This window comes from Mastigoproctus giganteus, chromosome 1 (genome assembly GCF_048544385.1).
Source record: "Mastigoproctus giganteus isolate SK-2022 chromosome 1, ASM4854438v1, whole genome shotgun sequence".
Classification (NCBI taxonomy): Eukaryota; Metazoa; Arthropoda; class Arachnida; order Uropygi; family Thelyphonidae; genus Mastigoproctus; species Mastigoproctus giganteus.
Window position 1 is genome coordinate 50321587 of NC_143575.1, and position 23912 is coordinate 50345498.

Genomic DNA, 23912 nt, shown 5'->3' on the forward strand with positions numbered 1-23912 from the left:
TAGTCTGTAAAAAATTTGGAGAACTTGGGAAGCAATTAACAAATCCATAGGATTACTAATTATATCCAATATTCCTTCTCAAAAGTGGGTAATTAAATCTAAAAAAACATCAATGGGAGCTTTCGTTAAATAATGGTTGTGAATACTAAATATTGGTCAATGAAATGCTTCCACAAGTTGGTTTGATTATAAATGCCTTATATATGATAAATTTAAATATTTAATTAGGTTAACTAAATAATGTTACTGATAAACTTTGTAGTAATATTGTTTTGAACTTTTTAGTTTAAATCTTATGTGGAGTTAAGTGTTAGTTAAGTGTAATTTTAAATAGTGATCTGAAGTATTTGATATTTTTAATTCCCCTATAATAAATCTTATTAAGCATTATTGAACTTTTCACCCGTGTTATTACTTACAGCAGGCCAAGCCACTTTTTTTTTTATTATATTTCACCAAAAATATAAACATGGCACCATTACAAGTTAAATAAAAGTAAAATTGACATACATAAAAATCAAACCACATATTGTTAACACACAAAAAGAATATATATATGCAGTAGGCTGACCTGCACTTACAGCATGATGATAGTTTGATTTGATTTCTGGTTCTGCATAGAAAGAAACATATATCATTCAGTCAGTCATATTCCTGAAGCACAAAAATGCTAAACTATCAAAGCCTGGACTGATTTTGAAAGTGCTCCAGTGTGTGTATACAGTGTATTTTTGTTGATTTATTATTATTATTTTTTTTTATGGATGAAAGGCAAGGTCAGTGCCCAAGTGATGGATGTTGTAAAGAAACACATACGGCCATTACATTAGAAGTAAAGAGAACAATGATAATATCCAGTGAGAATGTACTGTCAAAGTAATTATAATGGTTTGAATTAGAATTATAATAACTATAATGAGCACTGTTGTCTATTTTACATATGATTTGTAGGTCAATGACTAAGCTTTTTGTATTATATTTATAAAATATTACATACTGGACTCTTGGTCAGGAATATAATTCAATTTTCTAAAGTTGCTTCTATGAGAAAACTGGTTTCAACTTGTGGCACAGGAACATGACCTGCTGTAAGTCTTCTATGGTCCACCTGTATTTAGAGATTTCATATATTAGTACTGGAAAATTTCTCCACCTCCCAGAATTAGTAAAGTTTTCAGTGAATGAAATTTTAGAGACACGTAATAAGCACTTTTTTTTTTTTTTTTTATCAACTTCAATCTTATGAGGCACACTACTGACGTTCATCATCCCCCCCTCCCAACCCACTCACCATATTTGTTTTTCATTCCTTTATTCTTAGAATCACAACTAGAAAATAATATAAATATCTTTACTGTCCATAAATATATACAAGGCACATTTTGTGTGATTCAAGTCAAACCATGTTTGAATTTAACTATTATTATTATTACATCAGTTTCTCATGACATAAAAGCTAAAACAGCAACTTAAAAATGTATTTATGGTGAGGCACATACTTCAATCTATTAATGAAAATGTGTTTATTTACTTTTAACTAGATTTATTGGGATTCAGAATTATAAAAACAAAGTATTAAAAGTAAATAATAAACATGTAATTTCTTTTCAGACAAAATGAAGTATACTCAATTCTGTACATATATTTTTCGATTACTATCTTGTATTGTAATTAGAAATCAGCATTTAAACTATTACTGTTATGGTTGATTTGCAATTTAAATTACAAATCAACCGTAACAGTTAATAGCTTAAATTTGGGAACAAAAATAATGGATTTAGTCAGTATTGGCCTTACAGCACAAAGAACTCACTGCAAGGTATATAAATCTTCCCTTGTAAGAGATGGATAAGTGAGAGTAAATTAACTGGCAAGAAGTAGAGATAAGATTAAAATCACATAATTCTGTAATTACCTCCATGAGATAGTGTCCAAGGTTCTTTTCCTCTGAACATAAAGTAAAAGACTCCTGTATATGCCATTGTTCCAAATATTCCTAGTGGCGAATGAAATGATGGACGGATATTACGAACTGCTTTCAACTCTTTCCAAACCCAGCTTTTTCTGATGTTTTCTTCATAGTTTTTTGGTTCTAGGCCTTTTAATATATATTTAAAAAAGCATGCAGTTAAATATTCACAATCAACAATATTCTTAAAATAACATACAGTAAAGCTATTAAGAAAGTTCCAATATATCTGTAATTGTATATATTATTTTGGAGTCTCCATGACATGGCCAGTTTGATACTTAATTCCATTTTGTTAAATGTTAAAATCATAGAATGGAGAAGCTTTTCTAGTTGTTTCTATCCAAAGTTGAGAATTAGTTAATGTCACAGGTGGTGGCAAAATTCTAATTTTTTGCCTCACCCCACAAAAAAACAAAATAATCATTAAAACATGTCACACAAACACTGTACCCAGAGCAAGGATTCCTCTCCACAAAAAAGCACATAACTCTAATTGAATTAACATGACTAGATAACTTCTAAGAAGAAAAAACATTATTTTCACCATTATTCTTTTAAATGGAAGAACCTGAAAATTGGCAATGATCCTACTTCCCCTACTTGAGATATGCTAACTAGCCTTGACTGATCAGAACTTTAAAACTTTCTCCAGTTTCCAATGGGATCTAAACTCAAATCTCTCTAAACAAACGTATCATACTAATATATTAAAGGTGAGTGAGAAAATCTGTCACTATTAAACTTGTACAAAGTAGAATTTGATGGTAACTAAAATATAAGTATGTATACTTTCCTCTGCTGTACAGCAGTAATATTCAACTTTTTTTTAAACATCCCTTACAATTTTCTCAAATATCGTATCCCCATAACATTTTTTTTTATGAACTGTGTCCGTAAATACATTTTATGATAATACTGATAATGAGTGATGAATTAACCCAAACACATTATTAATACAAATAAATTTATACATAATTTTTCAATAAAGCTAATTTTGTATGTTAGCACGGATGCATACCACGAATTGAATACAACTGTATGTATTGAATACCACATATATTGAATACTTTATGAAAATATCACTAATTTTTCAAAACTTGGAAAGATAAAAAGGATTAAATTTACACATAATTTTCATAAAGAAAAAGTGCCAAAAAAGAATTTCGTTATGCGAGTCGTTATGCAAATCGAGGCAACTGCAGGTGAACTACGGTGCAGGTCGGGACACGGTATAAAAAACACCTGATACTGAGCTCCGTTAATCAGTCTTACTCTTGTTCTTCAGATGGAAAAGGCAGCAGACTTAAATGAGTCTGATAAAGGCCAAACTGTAATGGCTGGGTCAGAGCATATCCGAAATGGCATGGCTGGTGGGATGCTCATGGTTAGCTGTGGTTAGTACCTACCAAAGGTGGCCTGAGGAGGAAAAACCCACGAACTGCCAGTGAGGTGTTGGACAACCACGGCTAATCGCTGTTCGAGGTGGACGAAGACTCTCCTGGATGGTATGTGGCAAAAGAATGGCAACTGTGGCGCAACTTGCTGGTAATTGGAATGCTTTGTGACACACCGAGAATTGTGTCACAACACATAGTACATCAAACCTTGCTGAAAATGAGGCTGCTCCAAGTGCCCATGCTAACCATGGTTCACCAGCGACAGCGCCTACAATAGGCATGCAAGCATTGACTCTGGACCTTGAGTGATTGGAAGAAGGTCGTCTGGTCCGACGAATCACATTTCCTGTTGCACCATATGGAAGGCCAGGTACATGTGCATAGTTTACCTGGGGAAGTGATGGTGCCTGGATGCACCGTGGGACAAAAACAAGCCGGTGGCAGTGGTGTTATGCTTTGGGCGATGTTCTGCTTGGATACCCAGTTATCCATGTGCCGGTCACTCTGACATCTACCACCTACCTAAACATCATTGCTGATCTGGTACACCCTTTCATGGCAACAGTCTTCCCCTCTGGCAGTGCTGTCTTTCAGCAGGATAATGCACCTGGAAGACTTCCAGGTATTGCATTGGCCTCCAAATTCCCCAGACATCAATCCCATTGAGCATCTGTGGTTTGTGTCGGAACAGCAACCTCTGATCTGCGGCATCTCAACCGTGGACCTTACAGGAGTTAAAGGATCTGCTGGTTACGTGTTGGTACCAGATACCACAAGACATTTAGAAATCTTGTAGTGTCCATGCCTGGCCGGGTGGGTATGAGCTGTTTTGACTGCACATGGAGGACCAACATCATATTAGATAGGTGGTCATAATGTTTTGGCTCATCAGTGCATACTTGCATGTACATCAATGCTAGGAGTACAGTAAATAAATCTGAGGAATTTGAAGTGGGATATCAGAGATGTGGTGTCACACAGATATAAGCATGGCACCATTACAAGGTGGAATTTGGGGAGTACAATGTGTACAGAAAGGATAGAAAGGGAGGAGGGGTTATACTGTTAGTTAAGAAACACAAAATCTAAGGAAGTGCATCCAGTTGACGTAGATGGACAGTGCAATGTTCAGTCAGTTTGGTGTGACGTAACCACTGGGAAAGCAACAATGAGGATAGGAGTGTGTTACAGGCCTAATGAATACAACGAACAATTGTACAGAGAAATAGAATATCAATTTAAATTCAATGGGGACTTTTAACTTCCCAGATATTTACTGGAACTTGTGGGTTGTTCACTCACACACTAGCAAGGCTGTTTTGGATTTATTAGATGACTACTACAGCAGCATGTTAGAGAGGCAACTAGAGGGAGTAACACTCTTGATCTGATTATCAGCAGTGATTATTCATGCATCAAGAATTTACAGATAAAGGAACCACTAGGTGGCAATGATCACAGTGTACTGATGTGGGATTTAATTAAAGATGTTACTACAATCAAAAGTAAAGGGAAGGGTTTTTGCTTTCGTAAAGGTGACTACAGTGGTTTCAGAGATTTTTTAAGTCCTATAAAGTGGGACCAGCTGATGATGTTACCAACAACAAATTCTAAATGGGAAGCATTCAAGGAAGAAGTCTTGGAAGCTACTAGGCTTTTTTGTTTCTACTAAGAAATACTGTTCTAGGTTTAGGCCCAAATGGATGTCAGATGAACTAATGAGACTCATGGCAGAGAAGAAAAATTCGTGGGATGCATATAAATTATCAGGTGACATAGAAGTCTATGGCAGATATAAGCTAGTCTGTATTCAATTCACAAAGGAGGTTAAGCAAGCGAAGGCAGATTATGAGAAATCTTTGGCAAAGGATGCTAAGAAAAACAGCAAGGCCTTCTTTCTTGTATAAACTCTAAAAGGAAGGGGATGAATCAGATTGGTCCACTTGATATCAATGGTTTGACTGTTGATGATCCTGCTCAGATAGCTGACAAACTGAATGAGTATTCTGCATCTATATTCACAGATGAAGAATTCTGTAGGGAAGTGGAGGACAGAAGCTTATTAAACTCGAACAGGGAGCTTAATGATTTTATAATAACTGAGAGCAAAGTGGGGGAGAAATTGTTGAAGTTATACATAAGATAGGCACCTGGGGTGGATGGGATCTATCCAGTTATATTAAAGGAGGTGACAAAGAAAGTGAGCAAACCGTTAGCCATAATTATGAGCACGTCCTTGGACTCAGGTTAAGTCCCCCACAGACTGGAGATGTGCAAATATATCCCCAATTCACAAAGGGTGACACGAGTAACTACAGACCAGTTAGTTTAACTTCTGTTCCAGGGAAAATAATGGAGTCACTGGTTAAAGAAGCATTCCAAGGTCATCTAGACGAGACTGCAGTAATAATTCAGACACAGCATAGGTTTGTTAAGGGAAAGTCTTGTCTGACAAATTTGATTAACTGGATGCAAAAAATAATTTTGATATCATATACTTGGATTTCAGGAAAGCTTTCGATACTGTGGTGCATGGAAGGCTACTGTACAAATTGGAGTAGTATGGTATTAAGGGCAAGTTGCTACAATGGATAAAAGGGTGGTTGAGTGGGAGAAGACAGAGAGGGGTAATCAATGGATGCTGCTCTTCATGGACTAATGTTATTAATGGAGTCCACCAGGGTTTGGTGCTGGGCCCACTGTTGTTTTGTATATTTATCAGTGATACTGATGAAGGTAAATCAGGCTTAATATCCAAGTTCACAGATGATACTAAGGTTGGTAGGGTTGATGACAGTGTGCTACTGCAACAGGATCAGAAAAGTTGAGAGATGGGCTGAGAATTTCCAAATGAAGTTTAACATTGACAAATGCAAAGTACTGTATATGGGTAGAAGTAACCCCAGAGAAACGTACCATCTGTGTGATACTACACTCAGGGTGGTAGAGAATGAAAGAGATCTGGGGGTAATTATGCAGTCAGATATGAAGTTTTCTGAGCAGTACTGACAGGCTATCAGAACAGGTCATGGGATCTTGTCAATGATATATAGGAATTTTGCTAGTAGGATAAAGGAGGTAGTTATCTCTTTGTAGAAGGCAATGGTCACGCCACACCATGAGTACAGGTCTGGAGGTCTCATTTTAGGAAGGATGTAGAGTTGCTTGAGGGAGTACAGAGAAGGGCAACAAGATTGGTGAGGGGAACGAAGGGATCCTCTTACCAAGAAAGCCTTAAGTTCTCCAAATTTGCAGACTAGGCACCTGTGAGGTGATGTGATTGACGTGTATAAGACGTTGAATGGGTTGAGCTGGTTAAATTCTGATGGGATTCCTCCTCTTGCTAAGATTACAAACCTGAGGGGGTATAAATTCAAATTGAGGAAAGTATTAGTATTAGTAATGGCCACATGGTGCCAGGAAGCCTATGGCTTATGCTGCACCAGCCAAAAAAAAAAAAAAAAAAAAAAAAGGCCAGGCCATGCCTTGAGTACTGCACACAGATCTGGAGGTCTCATTTTAGGAAGGATGTAGTTGCTTGAGCGAGTACAGAGAAGGGCAACAAAAGGTTAGTCTTACCAAGAAAGGCTTAAGTTCTGCAAATTGCAGCATCTGGAGACTTGGCACCCACGAGATGATCTAATTGAGATGTATAAGGCATTGAATGGGTTGAGCAAGCTCAATTCTGATGGGATTCTTCCTCTTGCTAAGATTACAAACCTAAGGGGGCATGAATTCAAATTGAGGAAAGACAGTTGTAAAATAGATGTGGGGAAATTTGCCTTTAGCCAGCATGTAGTTGATTACTGGAACAAACTTCCATCTACGATTATGGAAGTTGATAGCTTAAATAAATTCAAGGAGGAGCTGGACAAGCGTTTAGAGGGAATGGATGTGTGAAATGTTTTTTTTTTTTTAGTCTGATGCTATATTAGCTTGCTTTCTTGCACCACATGCCTCTACTACTACTATTACTTGAAAATTAAATAAAATTAAAATGCTAGGAGCACAAGACTGTTGGATCAGTGTGATGTCAAATGAATGGAAGGCCTAATGAGCTGTGTGTGAAAGAGATAGTCTTAAGTATTGCTACAGAAAAGAGAAACTCAATACACTCAAGAGATATCTCCCACCAGAAGTTAAGGAAAAACATTAGGAAAGAAACATGAGGAGTGGTCATATAATCATTCCAGTTAGGATAGCTAAATGATATTTAGTTGATTTAGTAAGGCAACGATAAGCATTAGATGTGTAAATCCTTTAACATGTTAAATGCCATTAGGCAGAATTTGTGTTGCTGTTTCTTTTAAGCATTAGGCCATGTGACACAACATTTATGTCACATACTGTTTAAGCAGCATGACTCCAATATAGCATCACAGACCACATATTCTTCATGTGAAATTGTTTGGCAGACACAAATATGATTTTGGTTTCGATTTTGCACAAGTCATGATATATTTATCATGGTTTAAATATATTTTCAAAAAGAAAACTGGAAACTCTTAGTAATCTATTTTTTTATTAAATCTTTTATATCTCTTGGACATGTGAAAGCATATAATTTCTGTCTTTTTTCTTTAAATGTGCTTTATAATTTTTTCAGAGGCTGAAAATTTCATACAAAAATTAAGTGATAGATTTCATTCTATTAATAGAATTCCCATAAGATGGACTGCTTCTATTACATAATAAAAAAACACAACCCACAACGAAATGCAATAATTTAATATAAAAACGTTTTTCTTTTTTTTTTGTCCTCGCCTTTTCCCCATTATATATATGAGGTCAGTGTTTTTACTGTTTTGGCATGAAATTTTTACGGCCGGATGCCCTTCCTGACGCCAACTCTCACCCTTTATCTGGGCTGGGGATATGTGGTGGTCATTCCCTGACCTTCTGCATCCTCCGTATTTGGTGGTCATGGGCTTGAACCCCGGTCTAATCAGGAAGCGAGTGCTATGCACTGTTGCTCCTGCCCACCTGGCTACGGAGGTGCCAATTTAATATAAAAACTAATTATTAAAAAATAATTTTTGTTAAAATCACATAAGCACATTCTAGAAACAAAAGACTCATTAAAAAGCCAAAATATACCCACCAAAGAAAACCTAATTAAATGAAAATTCATGAACTGATTCCAAATAGCAGCATGGAAAAGAGAGAAAAATAACACATCAGGTGAACTCTTTCAGCACCAATTCTATGAGTACAAAACCATTTCAACATATATTAAAGGCTCAAAATATAAAGTACTCATACATCATAGACTTAAAATCAGCCAATACTTACAGGTGTAATAATACCCTAACTGTCTGGAGAATAAAATGTTCACTAGATGAAGAATATTCCACAGTAGTGGTATAAGTAATATAATTACGGTTATTTTTCAGTCATATGCACATTAGATAAACATTAGAAGGATATATTTAAAGAATAATGAGAAGATCTAAATTTGTTCCAATATATTTGCATCCAGTGCTGGAACAAATGCTTGAACAATAAACGTTGACTTTATTTAAATAAATTTATTATATTATATTAATAAATGTATATTAATATACTGCAACTATAATGATACTATAAGAAACAAATTATGATAACCTAGTGATCATGCAGGCTGCATGTAAAGAATCTTTGCACAAAAATTGTAGGATCAAGATTAATGAATAAAATCTCTACCTTTCTAACTACAGTCAGTTTTACTGGAGTAGATTTAAGTGAAATTTTACAATTTTTAGAGTAACTGTGTAAAGGTACCTGTCAAGTTCAGCATGAGGTCCTTGCAAATATTTTTGTTTGGCAATCATACTGCATCTCACAAGTAATAACACGATTCAATCTCTCTCTCTCTCTCTCTCTCTCTCACACACACACACACACACACACACACACACACACACACACACACACACACACACACACACACACACACACACACACAGAGTTTAACTTTTACATTTAACAATTTTTAACATTTACTTTAAAAATCATTGTGTTTATTTTCACATTTGCATCAGCAAAGCAAGGTACACATTTATTACATTCTACATATCAGTAAAATATATTATACATTATCAAAACTATTGTTAAATGCAATTTTTTTTTTCATGGTACTGGTCTCAAGTTTTGTATTTACAAAAATAAATCATATGTCATTCAAAAAAAAAGTCTCAACCAGGAATCAAGTGTATGATATTAAGCAATTTGTCTTTCAGCAAATGACTAACTGACATTATAAATCAGCATATGGTAAGCACAGTGATAACAGATGAACCAGTAGTGTAATGGATAAAAGTTTCATCTGTGTTTTTATTACTTTAGTATAGTGATCAGATACAGACATAAGCCTTCCCCTCCCTGCCCCCAACCATCAAACTATCCCTTAATTCCTTTGATGGAAAAATTTGACAAAGTGATAAAAATTAGACAGATAAATAAAAATGCATGTGTCACCAGGAAAGAATTTACTCGTTAAATAAAGTATCAAATTTTAAACTACTTTATTTTTGATCTTCATATCTCTAATTTGGTAACAAACATTTTTTGAAAATTTGTGAATGTTTGCTGGTAAAAATTCTCAAATTTGGAGTTGGTAGTATTAGTGTTATAAGTTTAGTATTTTTAAAAAGTCTATATATAAGGCAGTATTTTAATTCTTACCTGGTGGTACACCAGGTTAGGTCAACTTGTTTATTACATTCTACACAGATGTGTAGAATGTAATAAATATCTTGACATGTGTTTCTAATGAAGCATATACTCTTCCCTTTTCATTGGCTAAATTTCTTTAACATTCTAGAGTGTTTCTTATAAAATAAAATTAAAAAATAAGATTTAAAGCGTAAATAGTCATTGAATAAATTTCACAGAGGACAGTGTTTCTTCTTAATATTTTCACATCTCTTGTGGATTTTATCACTTATTTATTATTACTGAAAATTAAATGTCACTGAATTTGCAAAAAAAGTCATCTCTGCTCTTTCACAGATAATTGATATTAACTGTGAACTGCTTAACCCTATACTAGGGTCTAAGAGACCTCGAGGATTCCCCCACCCATGAGATTGTTCCACTTCTTTAATCTTTACTGGTCACATTGGTTTATTAGAAATTTTTTGCACCTGGTTAAGGTCATACATACAAGGGCTATTCAATAAAGAATGATCATAATTTTTCAAGGGCAGCTTTGGTTCAAGAACGAGGTGAAGATTGTAGCAGCTCGAGATCACACTCTTCTTCAAACAGCATTTCCAAATGAGGATGTAAGTCAAATGTCGGCCTGTAACAGTTGTCATGACTCTCTCAAGAACAAAGTAATTCTGGCTCTATTGAAGTCAAATGGTTTTAAATATCATCTGTTGCCACAGCACTTGCTGAAACTAGATTTGGTAACAGAATGTCTCATATCTCCAAGGCTCCCATTCATGCAGATTCGTCATCTGCAGCATTCATACAGTCAATACAGGATCCTTGTTCAAGTGATAAATGTTCGTCTAAAGAAGTTTCACTTAACTTCAGCTATGCATGCTCGGCACACACAATTTTTTTTTTTTTTTTTTTTAATTTTCTTAATTTTATGTTATGAATATTTCTTAAAATTCATAATATGCAAAATCTGAATACACCTTAATTAACTATACTACTTTGCTTCATCTTAACAACTTGCTTAAAATATGGTGTCTAAAATAAGTATCACAAGTACTATAAATATCTATACCATCTAAAAAAAAAATGCTGATTTATTAGAGATTTATAATAAGTAGTCCAACCCCTACAACATAGGTCTAACAGTCAATGTGTGACTTATACACAGGACTGCATATGAGCAGTGAATGTGGGTAAGCAAAAGTTAAAGCATGCAGTTTACCAGCCTGATATTATTAATAATTCTGAGACAGTGTCTGATGGGCAAAGCAAAGCAGCAGCAGGTTGAATTTACTTCTCCTTGCTACTATCCTGATAGCAATAATAAAAATGATGAAAAATTTAACTCTTACCTTTTGTTGAGGAATTTTCGCTCTGATTGAATATTACATCAAACACGCTCTCTGCTGCTAACATTGCACTTTTCATGGCATTATGAGTTCCTTTAATTTTAGGTACATTCATAAAACCTGGACTGCACCCTATTAAACAGCCTCCAGGGAAAGTTAACTTTGGAATGCTCTGCAATTACATAAAAGTAATTATATTTATATGAAAAATAATCCATTGTTATATTATTAATTTAACTTAATTACAATGTAGTCATAAAGTAACTTAATGTAAAAATATGTATATGTTTTGATGTAAGCATATTAATCTACATACAAGAAAACAAAATGTTTTATTGTAGGGCTTCAAATAAAAAGAAAAATATACAAATAAGGAGCAAGTCAATTAGTGTTATTCAAATTAAAAATATATACAGGGGAACTTCTCTATTACGAACTTCTATTTAACGAATTTCTCTATATTATGAATTTTTTCGCAAAACATTGCACCTTGAAACGAAATTACATGTAAAATTAACTCCATATAGTGAAGTGTTAGTCTCTCTATAACGAATTTTAAATAAAATTTAGTAAAAGCATTTTTGAAGATTTTCAAGCATTTACTGCTAAACAGCCGCTCAAATATACGGCCTCCTTCCCTCCGAAATTGCTCATTAGCATCTGGAATTAATCATCCTTTCAGTGAACACCTGTAGGAGGGTCTTTGTTTAATTTTTGTTACAGTTATAAAACCAAATGGGTTTTCTTAAAAGTGGTCATAAACTTTACAATAAATAGGGTAGATTTGTAAATTGATGTTGGCTCAGGGGAAAACGAAATTCGCTGCAGTAAACCATTAGCGTGCTGCGGCGGCAATACATAGAATGCTACCATAGTCGGTTTTCAGTAACGCCTACTGAGTGACATTCGCTTCTCACCTCAACTGTACCATTGGATCAACCTATCAATCATTATATGATATGTCTGTTCTCATCTAACTGGACTCCCAGTAGATCGTTTCGTGAATTTTTTTTTTTTTTTTATTTCGTTCTTTTAGAACAATTTGTCATCAATCACATAGGCTATATGCTCTTGTATTTTATTTATTTTTCCTGAAAAGTAACATACAGCATACATTAACCATACATTTTCTTTCGTGTATATACGAATGAAAGCAGAATAAATGAAATTCAGAAAGTCGTATATTTCTTCAAAGTGATTGATAGGAAAGGTCATGTGATGCTGTGGAATTGGCAAGCGAACATCACTGAGTAGGCGGTACTAACAATTCACTATATGGCCAGCGCAGCAAAGTTGGCGGTGTATGTATCGGCAAGAGCTGCAGTCGAGTAATTTTTATAGTTATGGAAACAATGTCGATGAGAAAGTGTTTTAAGAAAAAAGATACTGCGGAGAAATATGGCATACCTGCAAGCAGGTATGCCATATTTAAAATCTACGATTTTAAATGTAATTGAAGGAGGAGCAGACAAGAAGTAAATTAAGTTGTGTATATATGAAGATGTTGATAAAGCTGTTCTAAAATGGGTGCAAATGATACGTGAAAAGAATATACCAATATCGGGTCCAATAATTAAGCAACAAGCTCTGAAATTTGCACAGTCCCTTGGACATACAGAATTTAATGCGAGCACTGGGTGGTTAGATAAATTTAAGAAGTGCCACAGAATTGTGGAAAAGGTTATTTATGGAGAAAGTGTTAGTGTAAGCAAAGAAGAAGATTGCAAAAGTTGGAGGAACAATACCTTAAAGAAGATTTTGGAAGAATATGAACCTAAGGCTGTTTTTAATGCTGATGAAATGGGTTTATTCTTTAAATGTTTACTGAATAGAACACTTGCTTTTAAGGATGATAAATGTTTTGGCAGAAAACAAGGCCAAGAAAGAATCACTGAGCTAGTTGGAGCAAATATGACAGGAAGTGAAAAATTGAGACTTTTTGGTCATCGGAAAATCAAAAAACCCAAGATGTTTTAGAGGCACAAAATCTTTGGAGTTGACTACACCTTTAATAAAAAAGCATGGATGACAAGTGATATTTTTGAAGAATGGATATTAAAACTGGACAAGCGTATAACAAAATAAAAAAAGAAAATCGTGTTGGTAACTGACAACTGTCCAGCACATCCTGCCAGTATTTCTGCTAAACTTAAAAGTGTGAAGTTATTGTTTTCACCACCAAACGTAACGTCAAAACTCCAGCCAATGGACCAAGGCATTATTAAAAATTTTAAATTTCATTATCAAAAGAGAATAATAATGAAGATTGTCAATGTGTTATCAGAAAATAGAAACTTGGAGGTTACAATTAACCTTAGAGATTGCATCTCTGAACTGGCAAAAGTTTGGACAAACGATGTCACTGAATACACTATTCAAAATTGTTTTTTGAAAGCGGGATTTGCATTGAATACAGAAGTCGGACAACAACTGGACGAACTGCGTCTTTCACAACTGAAAAACTTTTGGACATTATTAGAATCGTCCGGAAACATTGAAAATGAAATAACACTGGATAGTTATGTTTATGTAGATCAAGATCTGACTACAACAGAACATCCAAATGAAGATGAAATACTGCTGAACAGTGTTAGACGTGACCATGATCACTAATAAATTAACAATGACGCTGAAGATGCATCAGAACAACCCATAGAAAAGCCAACTTGCGAAGAAATGATTCACACTTTTAAAACGGTTCGTATGGGTCTACAGTTTCATGAAAATGTTCCTGATAATGCTTTTAATGCTCTAAATAAATGTGAGGCTTTCTTTGAGAATCAGACATTTTTTAATTGTACTGTGCAAACGAAAATTACAGATTTTTTTAAATTTGTGATACTTACTGGCAAAAATTGTGTAAACATAATTTAAATAAGTATGTTTTTGAAATAAAATACATTAAAAATAAATGTAGATTCGTTTTAATTTTCTAATTAGATAACAATTTCTAATAAAAAACATATTCTCTGTATAACGAAATTTCTCTATAATGAATATTTTCGCTGGATTTATCGAATTCATTATAGGGAAGTTCGACTGTATATATCACAGGTTACGATTTGCATATAAGGAATGGAAGATAAAGTAGCAGAAGTCAGTTACCAGAGCGACACTCTCTTGCAGCAATGCATTTCTCTTGTCTAATGTTATTGTCACAATAGTAATAACACTATAGGCTTTGAGGTTGCCCCTGCACAGCCTATAGAAGAAAACAAAGAATGAAGAAAAGTAAATATCCTTGTTCAATTCAATCTTTGAAAGCACTGACATAAAATTGTGAACAGATTGGATGAATTACAAATAAAAAGCCAAAAGACTGTCCCTCAATACAGGTATAAACCATTGCCAAACTATAAATGAATTATTCTCAACTTTACCCTTAAAGATATGCAATACGAGAGATGCCCACATACAAGATCCTGAAACTGCACTCCTACAAGTTTAACAACAGTTCAAGAGTTCCAACTTCCAACTCAGAGTTCCACCTGAATTTTACATACCTGTATATGCAAAATTCAGATAACTGTCATGGTCTAATGAAGCCCACTTTTATCTTTGTAGTGCAGTTAAAATATGCATAACTGTGCTGTGTGGTCTGAAGAAAAATTGCATGCAATCACTGAAAAATCATTACATGACAAGAAGATAACAGTATGGCATGGGTTTGCATCTACTTTCATAAGTGGACCATATTTTTTGAAGAAATTAATGAGATTAAATGATTGCAGAGTTAACAGATACTTCATTACTGTATTCATGAATGTATAAAGATATGCAGATATGTTGGAAAATGTTGTCATTCCAGACTTAAGATGGGGGTACTGGTCCAGGTTATCTTCCAACACAATGAGGCACCTCCACATATTCACTGAAAAGTACCTGCACTATTAAGAGAACATTTTTGAGGAAGCAACATTAGTAAAGAGTTTGAAACAATGTTTTTAACTCAGCCAGATCTGAACCCTAATGATTGCTGGTTGTGGGTTATCTAAAAGGCTATACCTATAAAGCTTGACCCAAAAGATGCTGAACAACCAAAGAAAGCAATCCATGAAGACCAGACATTCTTATGTCTGTTTTACTTTTAAATGGATATTAGTTATTGCAAGATATTTTCTTATTTCCTCATTTATAATATGGTTAATGCATATCCATAATGTTATACTCTCATTCTGCACGAATTTAGATCGAATTTTCTGAAAGTAGATTACAGCACCACTAAAAAATATTAACCCCCCCCCCTTTGTATACTTGTCTGTAATTGTTTACCTAGTGGCCCATCTGGGTGGAAAAGGACTAGAAAGTAAACTCGATACCATGCCAGCATTTATGAAAATTTCTTAATGATTTTTCTTCCTTCTCCCCCAGTTACTTTCTCATCAAAAATAAATTTTTTTATTAATAGTTGCGGTAATTTTTTTTTTTTTTAATTATATTTTTTAAATTTTGTTCTTTTCTGTTTTTCGATTTGACACCAGCTTTTGGAATTTTAATGCAGCTTTCAATTGAGAATTTCTCTTAAAATTTTGTTATCTACTCAAATATATGAAATAGAAAGATTGTGTAATCGTACAAATTTCAAGAAACAATTTCGTATGAATAGTACACACAATTTTTTTTTTTTTGCATGAAAGCCATCAGTTTTTTCATGTTTATAATGCAACTGCAAATAGAAAAATTCCCTTGAATTCTTGTTAGTAGATGCAATACCACTGAAGAAAGAATATATACATAAATTTTTTTTTTTTTTTTTTTTTACAAAAAAACAATTCTTTGTGAACAGTGTCTGCTTTAGTTTTCTTAATGCACAAAGTGAGAGAGTGTTCCTTATCATTGAGAATGTTTTCCACTTCTATAAAGCAAATGGGTAACTGAGAGACAAAATATTCTCAGGGTCATCTAAGAGCTAATGTGCAAAATGTGCAACATGCAACATGAGAGTAATCATGGTGTTAAAACATTTTCACACACTGCAGTTGTCACAGTAACAAAAAAAATAAAATAAAACAAATAAATAAAATTTTCAATCAATTAGCATTAATAATGACAAATGATTTAAGAATGCAGCATCAACTTAGCAGCCTACGTGTCATTAAATTTCATCACAACAACAACAACAGCATCAGCCTAAAAAAAAAAAAAACATCCCATTTCGCTTATCTATCCCCTCCAGTTGTTATTGTTATTTGGTTTTTAGGAGCATTAGCAACTAAGGCCACATTGCTCCGGGGATATGCGGTGGTCATTCCCTGACCTTGCCGCATCCTCCATATTTGGTGGTCATGAGCTCGAACCCCAGTCTAATCAAGAAGCATGTGCTACGCACTGCTGCTCCTGCCCCTCCAGTAGTTTGTCTCCTCGTTCTTCATTGAATTTATTCAAACTACCCACTTCTACAACAATGGATGGAATATCTTTGTTTGTTGCTCATAACAGAAAAATCAGCTTTCAAACAGTTCAAGTTGTAGCATTTGTTCCACTTTCCATGATAAATAAGAATTTTATCTCAAAAGTTTGTGATTACGTCAAAGAAAGATTTTGTAACAGTACAATTTTCAACAACAACTGATTATGAGTAGTGTACTTTTTTTCTTTTTTGTTCTTTTTCGAATGCAAAGTAACAATGGAGGTGAAGGCTTGACACTACTTTTTGAAAGTTTATAACATGGCCGCTAATAGAGATTTTTTTTGTTGAAATTTTGTTATAAGATCAAATACACATCCCAGAAAGGTGCTGTAGCAATATCATCGAAAAACAAATCTGTATGAGCAGACTTCTCTGATTAAGGTGTTTTCATGTCCTTAACAAGCAAGGGCATGCAAACACCTTAACTGAAAGAACCAGCTATGTTTGCCATGTGCTAGTGAGTTTCTTCTCATTTGTTATGGCAAGTGTGCGAATCACTGATGCTTCAAAAATTCCAGTGACAGTTTTGCTTACAACAGAATTAAACTAAAAAAAAGGTTTAATTAGCATTTTCATACTTGATCTGATGTTTTTCCTATTTTTTCAAATAACCAAAGGAGATTTGCGGAATTTTAAATGGGAAATCAAAGAAAACATTTTTGTTGAAAGGTAGTGAGAATTTCAGCTGTGCAGAAAGAGTAGAAATTTTAGCATGAAACCACTGAAATTTGATCTGAGCCTAACAGACCTGGGTGGACTACCAGAATTAAAACATGAGTTACAATGCATTAATCTACAAATGTAAATTTTAATCTTGTTATAGTTATATAAATTATTTAATCTTAATTCAGAGAAGTATGCTTTCTAATCTAATTACTACCTGCATAACATCTTACATTACTAATAAAGCAATTTATAATAAAATGAATAATAGAATGAATAAAATGAATAATATGAACCTATTTTATAAAATTAAACAGGTTCATAATAATGTAACAAAAAGTAATGAAAACAAAATCATTGTTAAAATAAATACACAATATGCTTCAAAAAAAAAAAAAAAAAAAAAAACCCCTCAATGATCTCCTCCCAACTTTCCCTGGAATATTATGTTTTAAAACAAACTGCAGCAGATGATACATAATACAAGAATGTTATGCATCAACTCAAAACCTGTAGATTTAAAAAAAATTCAAAAGCTTGAATAATGGATATGAAAAGTTATAGCACTTTATTTAGTGTAATCAACACAAAAATCCTAAAATTATCTAGAATATACTCTACACACATAATGTAATTGATTGAAATGCCAAAAAAAAAGACAGTGGAAATCAAATTATACCTGCATGCCACCTTCATTAAGAGCTCGTGCACCATATGCAATACGTTTTCCACCCTCAAAAGTTGGCCTGACAGATGGGTGCAACTTAAATCTCTGAAATTCCTTAAATGGATTTAGATATGGGTTCCAGTAGTCCAAGCCCAGTACAAAGCCTACTGCCACTTGAGGTATTTCTTCATTTAGGTGATATAAAAATGATCCACCATAACTTTTGAAATCCTAAGAATAAAACTTTACAAATCAAACATCAAGAATCAGGGAGAAACATGCAAGTTATGTTAAGCACAAAAAATAATTAATTTGCCCAATGAATTATATTCTTAATTTTTTTTTTCAGGTTAAAAGTAAAAACACATTACTAAGGAAAAGGAACAAGTTATTCAATGAGATTTTTAGGAAAAACAAAAAGAAATGGATAAAAATCATGATCTATGAATTAAATGAGCAAATTCAAATTTCTTCAAATAAATTCAGAATGTGTTTTTCATGAGCACGAATCCAGGAGGTAATAACTGCTTTATTTAGTACAGTAAAACTTCCAACAATGTAGAGGTCGGATTATAGAAGGTCACTCAATGCAGGAACTCACATTGGAGGAAGGACAGGCCAACAAGAAAAGTAAGGTATGGTTTCAAGTATGAATAACACTGTGCTGCCACTTTATTAGTTACACCCCCGCTGTGCACACAAATGGTTCGTCCCACAACGTTGCAAGTCACATGACCACAGTTATGGATATAAATGGACTTTGAACGTTGCATGGTAGCAGGTACAAGATGTGCTCGACAAAGCATCTATGAAACGGCAGTTCTCCTGAACTTTTCACACACCATAGTTTCAAGGGTGTATTGAGAATGGTGCAATGAACAGAAAACATCCTCTCAATGGCACTCCTGTGGAAGAAAATCGCTTGTTGATGAGAGAGGTCAGAGGACGATGGCTAGAATTGTGCAAGCAAACAGACAGGCCACACTGTCGCACATCACGTCAGAATACAACCTTGGTGTGCAGAACAAAATATCGCAACTGACCACTAGTTGCACTTTTTCGCGAATGGGCTATAACAGCCGACGGCCACATTGCGCACCTTTGTTATCAATGAAGAACAAGAGAGCATGCCTCCTGTGGGCACAGCAACACCAGCACTATACTATCGAGGATTGGAAAACAGTTGCTTGCTCTGACGAGTCGAAGTTCCTGGTGCATCATGTTGATGGAAGGCTAGGAATTTGGCGAAAACAACATGAATCCATGGACCCGTCATGTCTGATGACTACTGTTCAAGGTGGTGGGGGCAGTGTCATGGTGTGGGGAATGTTTTCTTAGCACACGTTGGGTCCATTGATAGCCATAGATTCACGTCTGAATGACACATCGTACCTAAACATCATTGCTGACCAAGTGCATCTGCTCATGTTGACAGTTTATCCTCAGTCAGATGGTTACTTCCAGCAGGATAATGCGCCAGTGCACAAAGCCCGAATCACTATGGAATGGTTCCAGGAACACGACAATGACTTTTCTTTGCTGCAGTGGCCCACTCAGTCCACAGACCTCAATCCTATTGAACATCTTTGGGATGAGGTGTAGAGGGCTGTTCGCTGCAGGCCTACACCTCCGTTGAATCTCAAGGAACTGCGTGACACACATCTGCATGGTACTCCATTCCTGCACAACGTTTTCAGCATCTTGTTCAATCCATGCCTAAACGAATGTAGGCTGTTTTGAAGGCTAAAGTAGGCTCAACATGCTACTAAGTAAGTGTACCTAATAAAGTGGCAGCACAGTGTATATACACACTTTTTCAGGGCTTGACAAATTCTGGATGTCACGTCATCATGTGATCTAAAAAATTTATTCTGGCACTTAGTACTTTTGATGACTGCTCCAATGAATAAAAGGATGGTTCAGTGGAAGAAGACAGAGAGTGGTCCCCTCCCAAGGTTCGGTGCTGGGCCCATTGTTGTTTGCAGACGATATGAAGGTTGGAAGAGTTGTTAATGACAGTAATGACTACTGAGGATTGGAAAACAGTTGCTACTGCAACAAGATCTGGAAAAGTTGAGCAGATGGGCTAAGAGGTGGCAAATGAAGTTTAACATTGACAAATGTAAAGTGCTGCATATGGGTAGCAGTAACCCCAGAGTAATGTATCAACTGGGTGATACTACACTCAGGGTAGTGGAGAATGAAAAGGACCCGGAGGTAATTGTGCAGTCAGATATGAAGTTTTCTAAGCAGCGCAAAAAGGCTGCAAGAGTAGCTCACAGTGTCTTGTCAATGACATACAGGAATTTTGCTAGCAGGGATAATGGGGTGATTGTCCCCTTGTATAAGACAATAGTCAGGCCACACCTTGAGTACTGTATACAGGTGCAGAGGTCTCATTTTAGAAAAGATGTAGAGCTGCTGAAACAAGTACAGAGAAGGGCAATGAGATTGGGGAGTGGAACAAAGGGTTGGTGTTACAAAGAAAGTCTTAAGTTCTGCAAATTGTAACTTCTGGAGACTAGGCACCTGCAAGGTGATCTAATTGAGGTGTATAAGGCCTTGAATGGATTGAGCAAGCTCAGTGCTAATGTGATTCTTTCTCTTGCTTAGATTACTCACCTAAGGGGCATAAATTCAAATGGGGGAAAGACAATTGTAGATTATATGTGCGGAAATTTGCCTTTAGCCAGCAGGTGGTTGATAGTTGGAAAAAACTTCCATCTGTTGTAGTGGAGATCAGCAACTTAAATAAGTTCAAGGCAGAACTAAACAAACATTTGGAGTGAATGGATAGGTGAAATGGGAAGGGTGTTTTTTCTTTGGCTGATGCTACGTATATAAGCTTGTTTTCTTGCATCATATGCCCTACTAATGCTAATACTAATTACAGTTCTATCTTGCAGCAGCAAAGGTAAATGCCGAAATCTTTGTTTCGTGATTGCTATAATTCTGACCAGTGTGACCTCTTATATAGATTGTGTGACTTCTGAATAAGGCACAATATAATGGACTCTTATATTAAATGCTAACTATTGGCAGCACTCTCTTAAGGCATGAATCTCATTTGAAACAGCTGTCTTGCATGATCAAGCATGGTAGTTCCATCCAGTCAAATTCAGCTATTTTTAAAATTGCATGTAAACAAAAGTTACCCGAAGAGGTACTCACAATACCATTTGATAAATGGTAGCATGAATATACAGCTGTTGTAATTTTTTTTTTTTTTGCTCCACAAAATGTAAGTTCATTATTTCAGATGAGTAGTAGTAGTAGTGGCATGTGATGCAAGAAAGCAAGTGTATGAGCTTATGCTGCATCAGCCAAAAAAAAAAAAAAAAAATTACACCATTCCCTCCAAATGCCTGTCCAGTTCCTCCTTAAATTTATTCAACCTATCAACTTCCACAACGACAGATGGAAGTTTGTTCCAGCAATTAACCACCCGCTGGCTAAAGGCAAATTTCCACACATCTATTCTACATCTGTCCTTTCTTAATTTGAATTTATCCCCCCCCTTAGGTTCATAATCTGAACGAGTGGAAGGGCATACAAAGGAACAGCCTTAAAGAAGAAGAGGTACATGGAAAACAACTGGAAATGAGTTAAATCAGCATTTAAAGGAATGAATAGTACCAGAAAGAAATGGTGCAGAACTGTTTTATTTAGAAAAGTTGTATCATTATATACCAAAAAAAAAAAAAAATAAAAGTATATGAATGAATGAATTCTCCATGTTTTATGTTTCATTTCATAAACATACAGATGGTGTTAAAACATTCAGTAATGAAAATGCAACACTAAATTAAACAGGGTGGTTATTAATATATATGATCCAATATTTAACTATAAAAGTGCATTGATTAGAATGTATATGAAATGAAATGGCAACAGTCCAACAAGACAGCTTGACCAAGAAACAATAAGAGTTGAAACTGCAGTGTGTAAAACACCAAAATTAAGATAACAGAATTCAGCGAATAACTAATAAAACTAATAAAAAATGTGATGGTCTCCTAGTATGAATTCTTCTACTGCTGCTAAGACTTCTGGTGTAATGATGTGACATGCTTGCCACAATTGAGGAGAATCCTCAACACTTTCAATATCATTCTTAATCTTATTCACCTGCTCGTACATTTACTATTGACTTATACATGCTTCACCATACTGAAGCAATGTTCTGTGATAGAATGCTCGGGCTGTGGATTATAGATCACATCTTTAGCTTGGTGCATGACTGCACGGGCAGTGCCATCTTGAAAGTTGGCCATTTCCAAATAAAACCAGAAGATGGTGACATATTGGCACTCTGCATTGCCAACAGACTTCAATCAATAATCTGAGAAAAGATTATCAACAATTTTTATGTTCGTTTTTCAATTTTCATTTTAAAGACCTTTGTATAATTGATAACTGGAAAATTAAAATAATTAACTTTTATTTAAAAAAGCAAAAGTCCCTGTTACCAGAATTTCTCTGGACAAGGTGGACTGGAATGACACAGGGAAGAGGAAATCTAAAACTAAGTTTCATATGATGAACATGTTCTTTGTGGCCCGGGGGGAGGGGGGGAGAATGATGCTAGTTTGAGTTGAACTGCACAAGATGGAAAGTGACATAGAAAAGATGCCAGGTAGTTCTCTTATACCTGATGGCTGATATATATATACAGGGTGTCTCAAAAATATTGGTACAAATGTTTAGGGGAGGTAGGTAACATCTAAAGGAATGTGAATCGCATAGGAACCCATAACTGGAAATGTCACTGTAAGTCGGTAGACGGCACGATAGTCGCCGCACGAAGAGCATGCATCGATATACGAACTGCGAGCTGGCAGACATGCACCTAGTGTATGGATTAGCAGAGGGCAATGGATGAGCCGCTCAACGAATTTATGGAGAAAGCTTCCCAGGCAGACATGTACCGGACCACCGTTTGTTCGCGTGTGCATCAAAATTTGTGCGGTTATGGGTCATTTAGAGGTAACAGGAGTAGTGAGAGCAGACCATGTTCGACACTAACTCCCGCCATGGAAGAAAGTGTGTTGAATGCCATCCAGAATAATCCTACTACCAGCACACGTGCCGTTGCCTCTGCCTTAGGAGTGTCTCATTGCAGTGTACAGCGTGTCTAGTATGATGATTCCTTACACCCCTTTCATCTCCAAAGGGTTCAGTTACTGCTCCCCCAAGATCATCCTGCATGTGTGGCTTTTGCGCAGTGGTTTCTCCAAGAAAGTGTTCAAGACTTGAATTTTCCAGCCTATGTTTTTGTCACGGATGAGGCTTATTTCACTCGTGAAGGCTTATTCAATCAGCACAATGCTCATGTGTGGGCTCAAGACAACCCACACGGTGTGCGACCCCATGTGGCACAACATTGCTTTGCAATAAATGTGTGGGCAGGTATGGTCGATGACTGCTTAGTCGGCCCATACCTGTTACCATCCCGCATGAACTCCGCTAAATATCGGATCTTTCTTGAACAAGTTCTAGCGGGGTTACTTGACAATGTTCCAGCAAATGTGAGATGCAACATTTTGTTTCAACATGATGGGGCACCTGCCCATTATGGAATGTGTGTTCGTGACCATTTGAACAGGCGTTTTGAGCATCGATGGATTGACCGTGGTGGACCCGTTGCCTGGTCCTCACGCTCACCTGATTTATCGAGCCTTGATTTCTTTCTGTGGGGGCCCTCAAATCTATCGTGTATGAATCACCTGTGGAGACAGAAATGGATCTCGTGGCAAGACTCGTCTGCGCTGCTGATACTGTCAAAGAAACTCCAGGTGTGTTCGAC

General features: G+C 35.5%; 1 protein-coding gene across 1 annotated transcript in view; it reads right to left on the minus strand.

The window, feature by feature from the left end:
* The window catches only part of Etf-QO (electron transfer flavoprotein-ubiquinone oxidoreductase), an 84984-nt gene that overhangs the window by 17608 nt on the left and 43464 nt on the right, over window positions 1–23912 (minus strand). The window contains exons 9-11 of the mRNA XM_090380122.1: window positions 18119–18337; window positions 11370–11538; window positions 1916–2098 (exon numbers count right to left, since the gene is read on the minus strand). Of these exons, the coding sequence (XP_090236248.1) occupies window positions 1916–2098; window positions 11370–11538; window positions 18119–18337 (571 nt within the window). The remainder of the gene's footprint in view (window positions 1–1915; window positions 2099–11369; window positions 11539–18118; window positions 18338–23912) is intronic.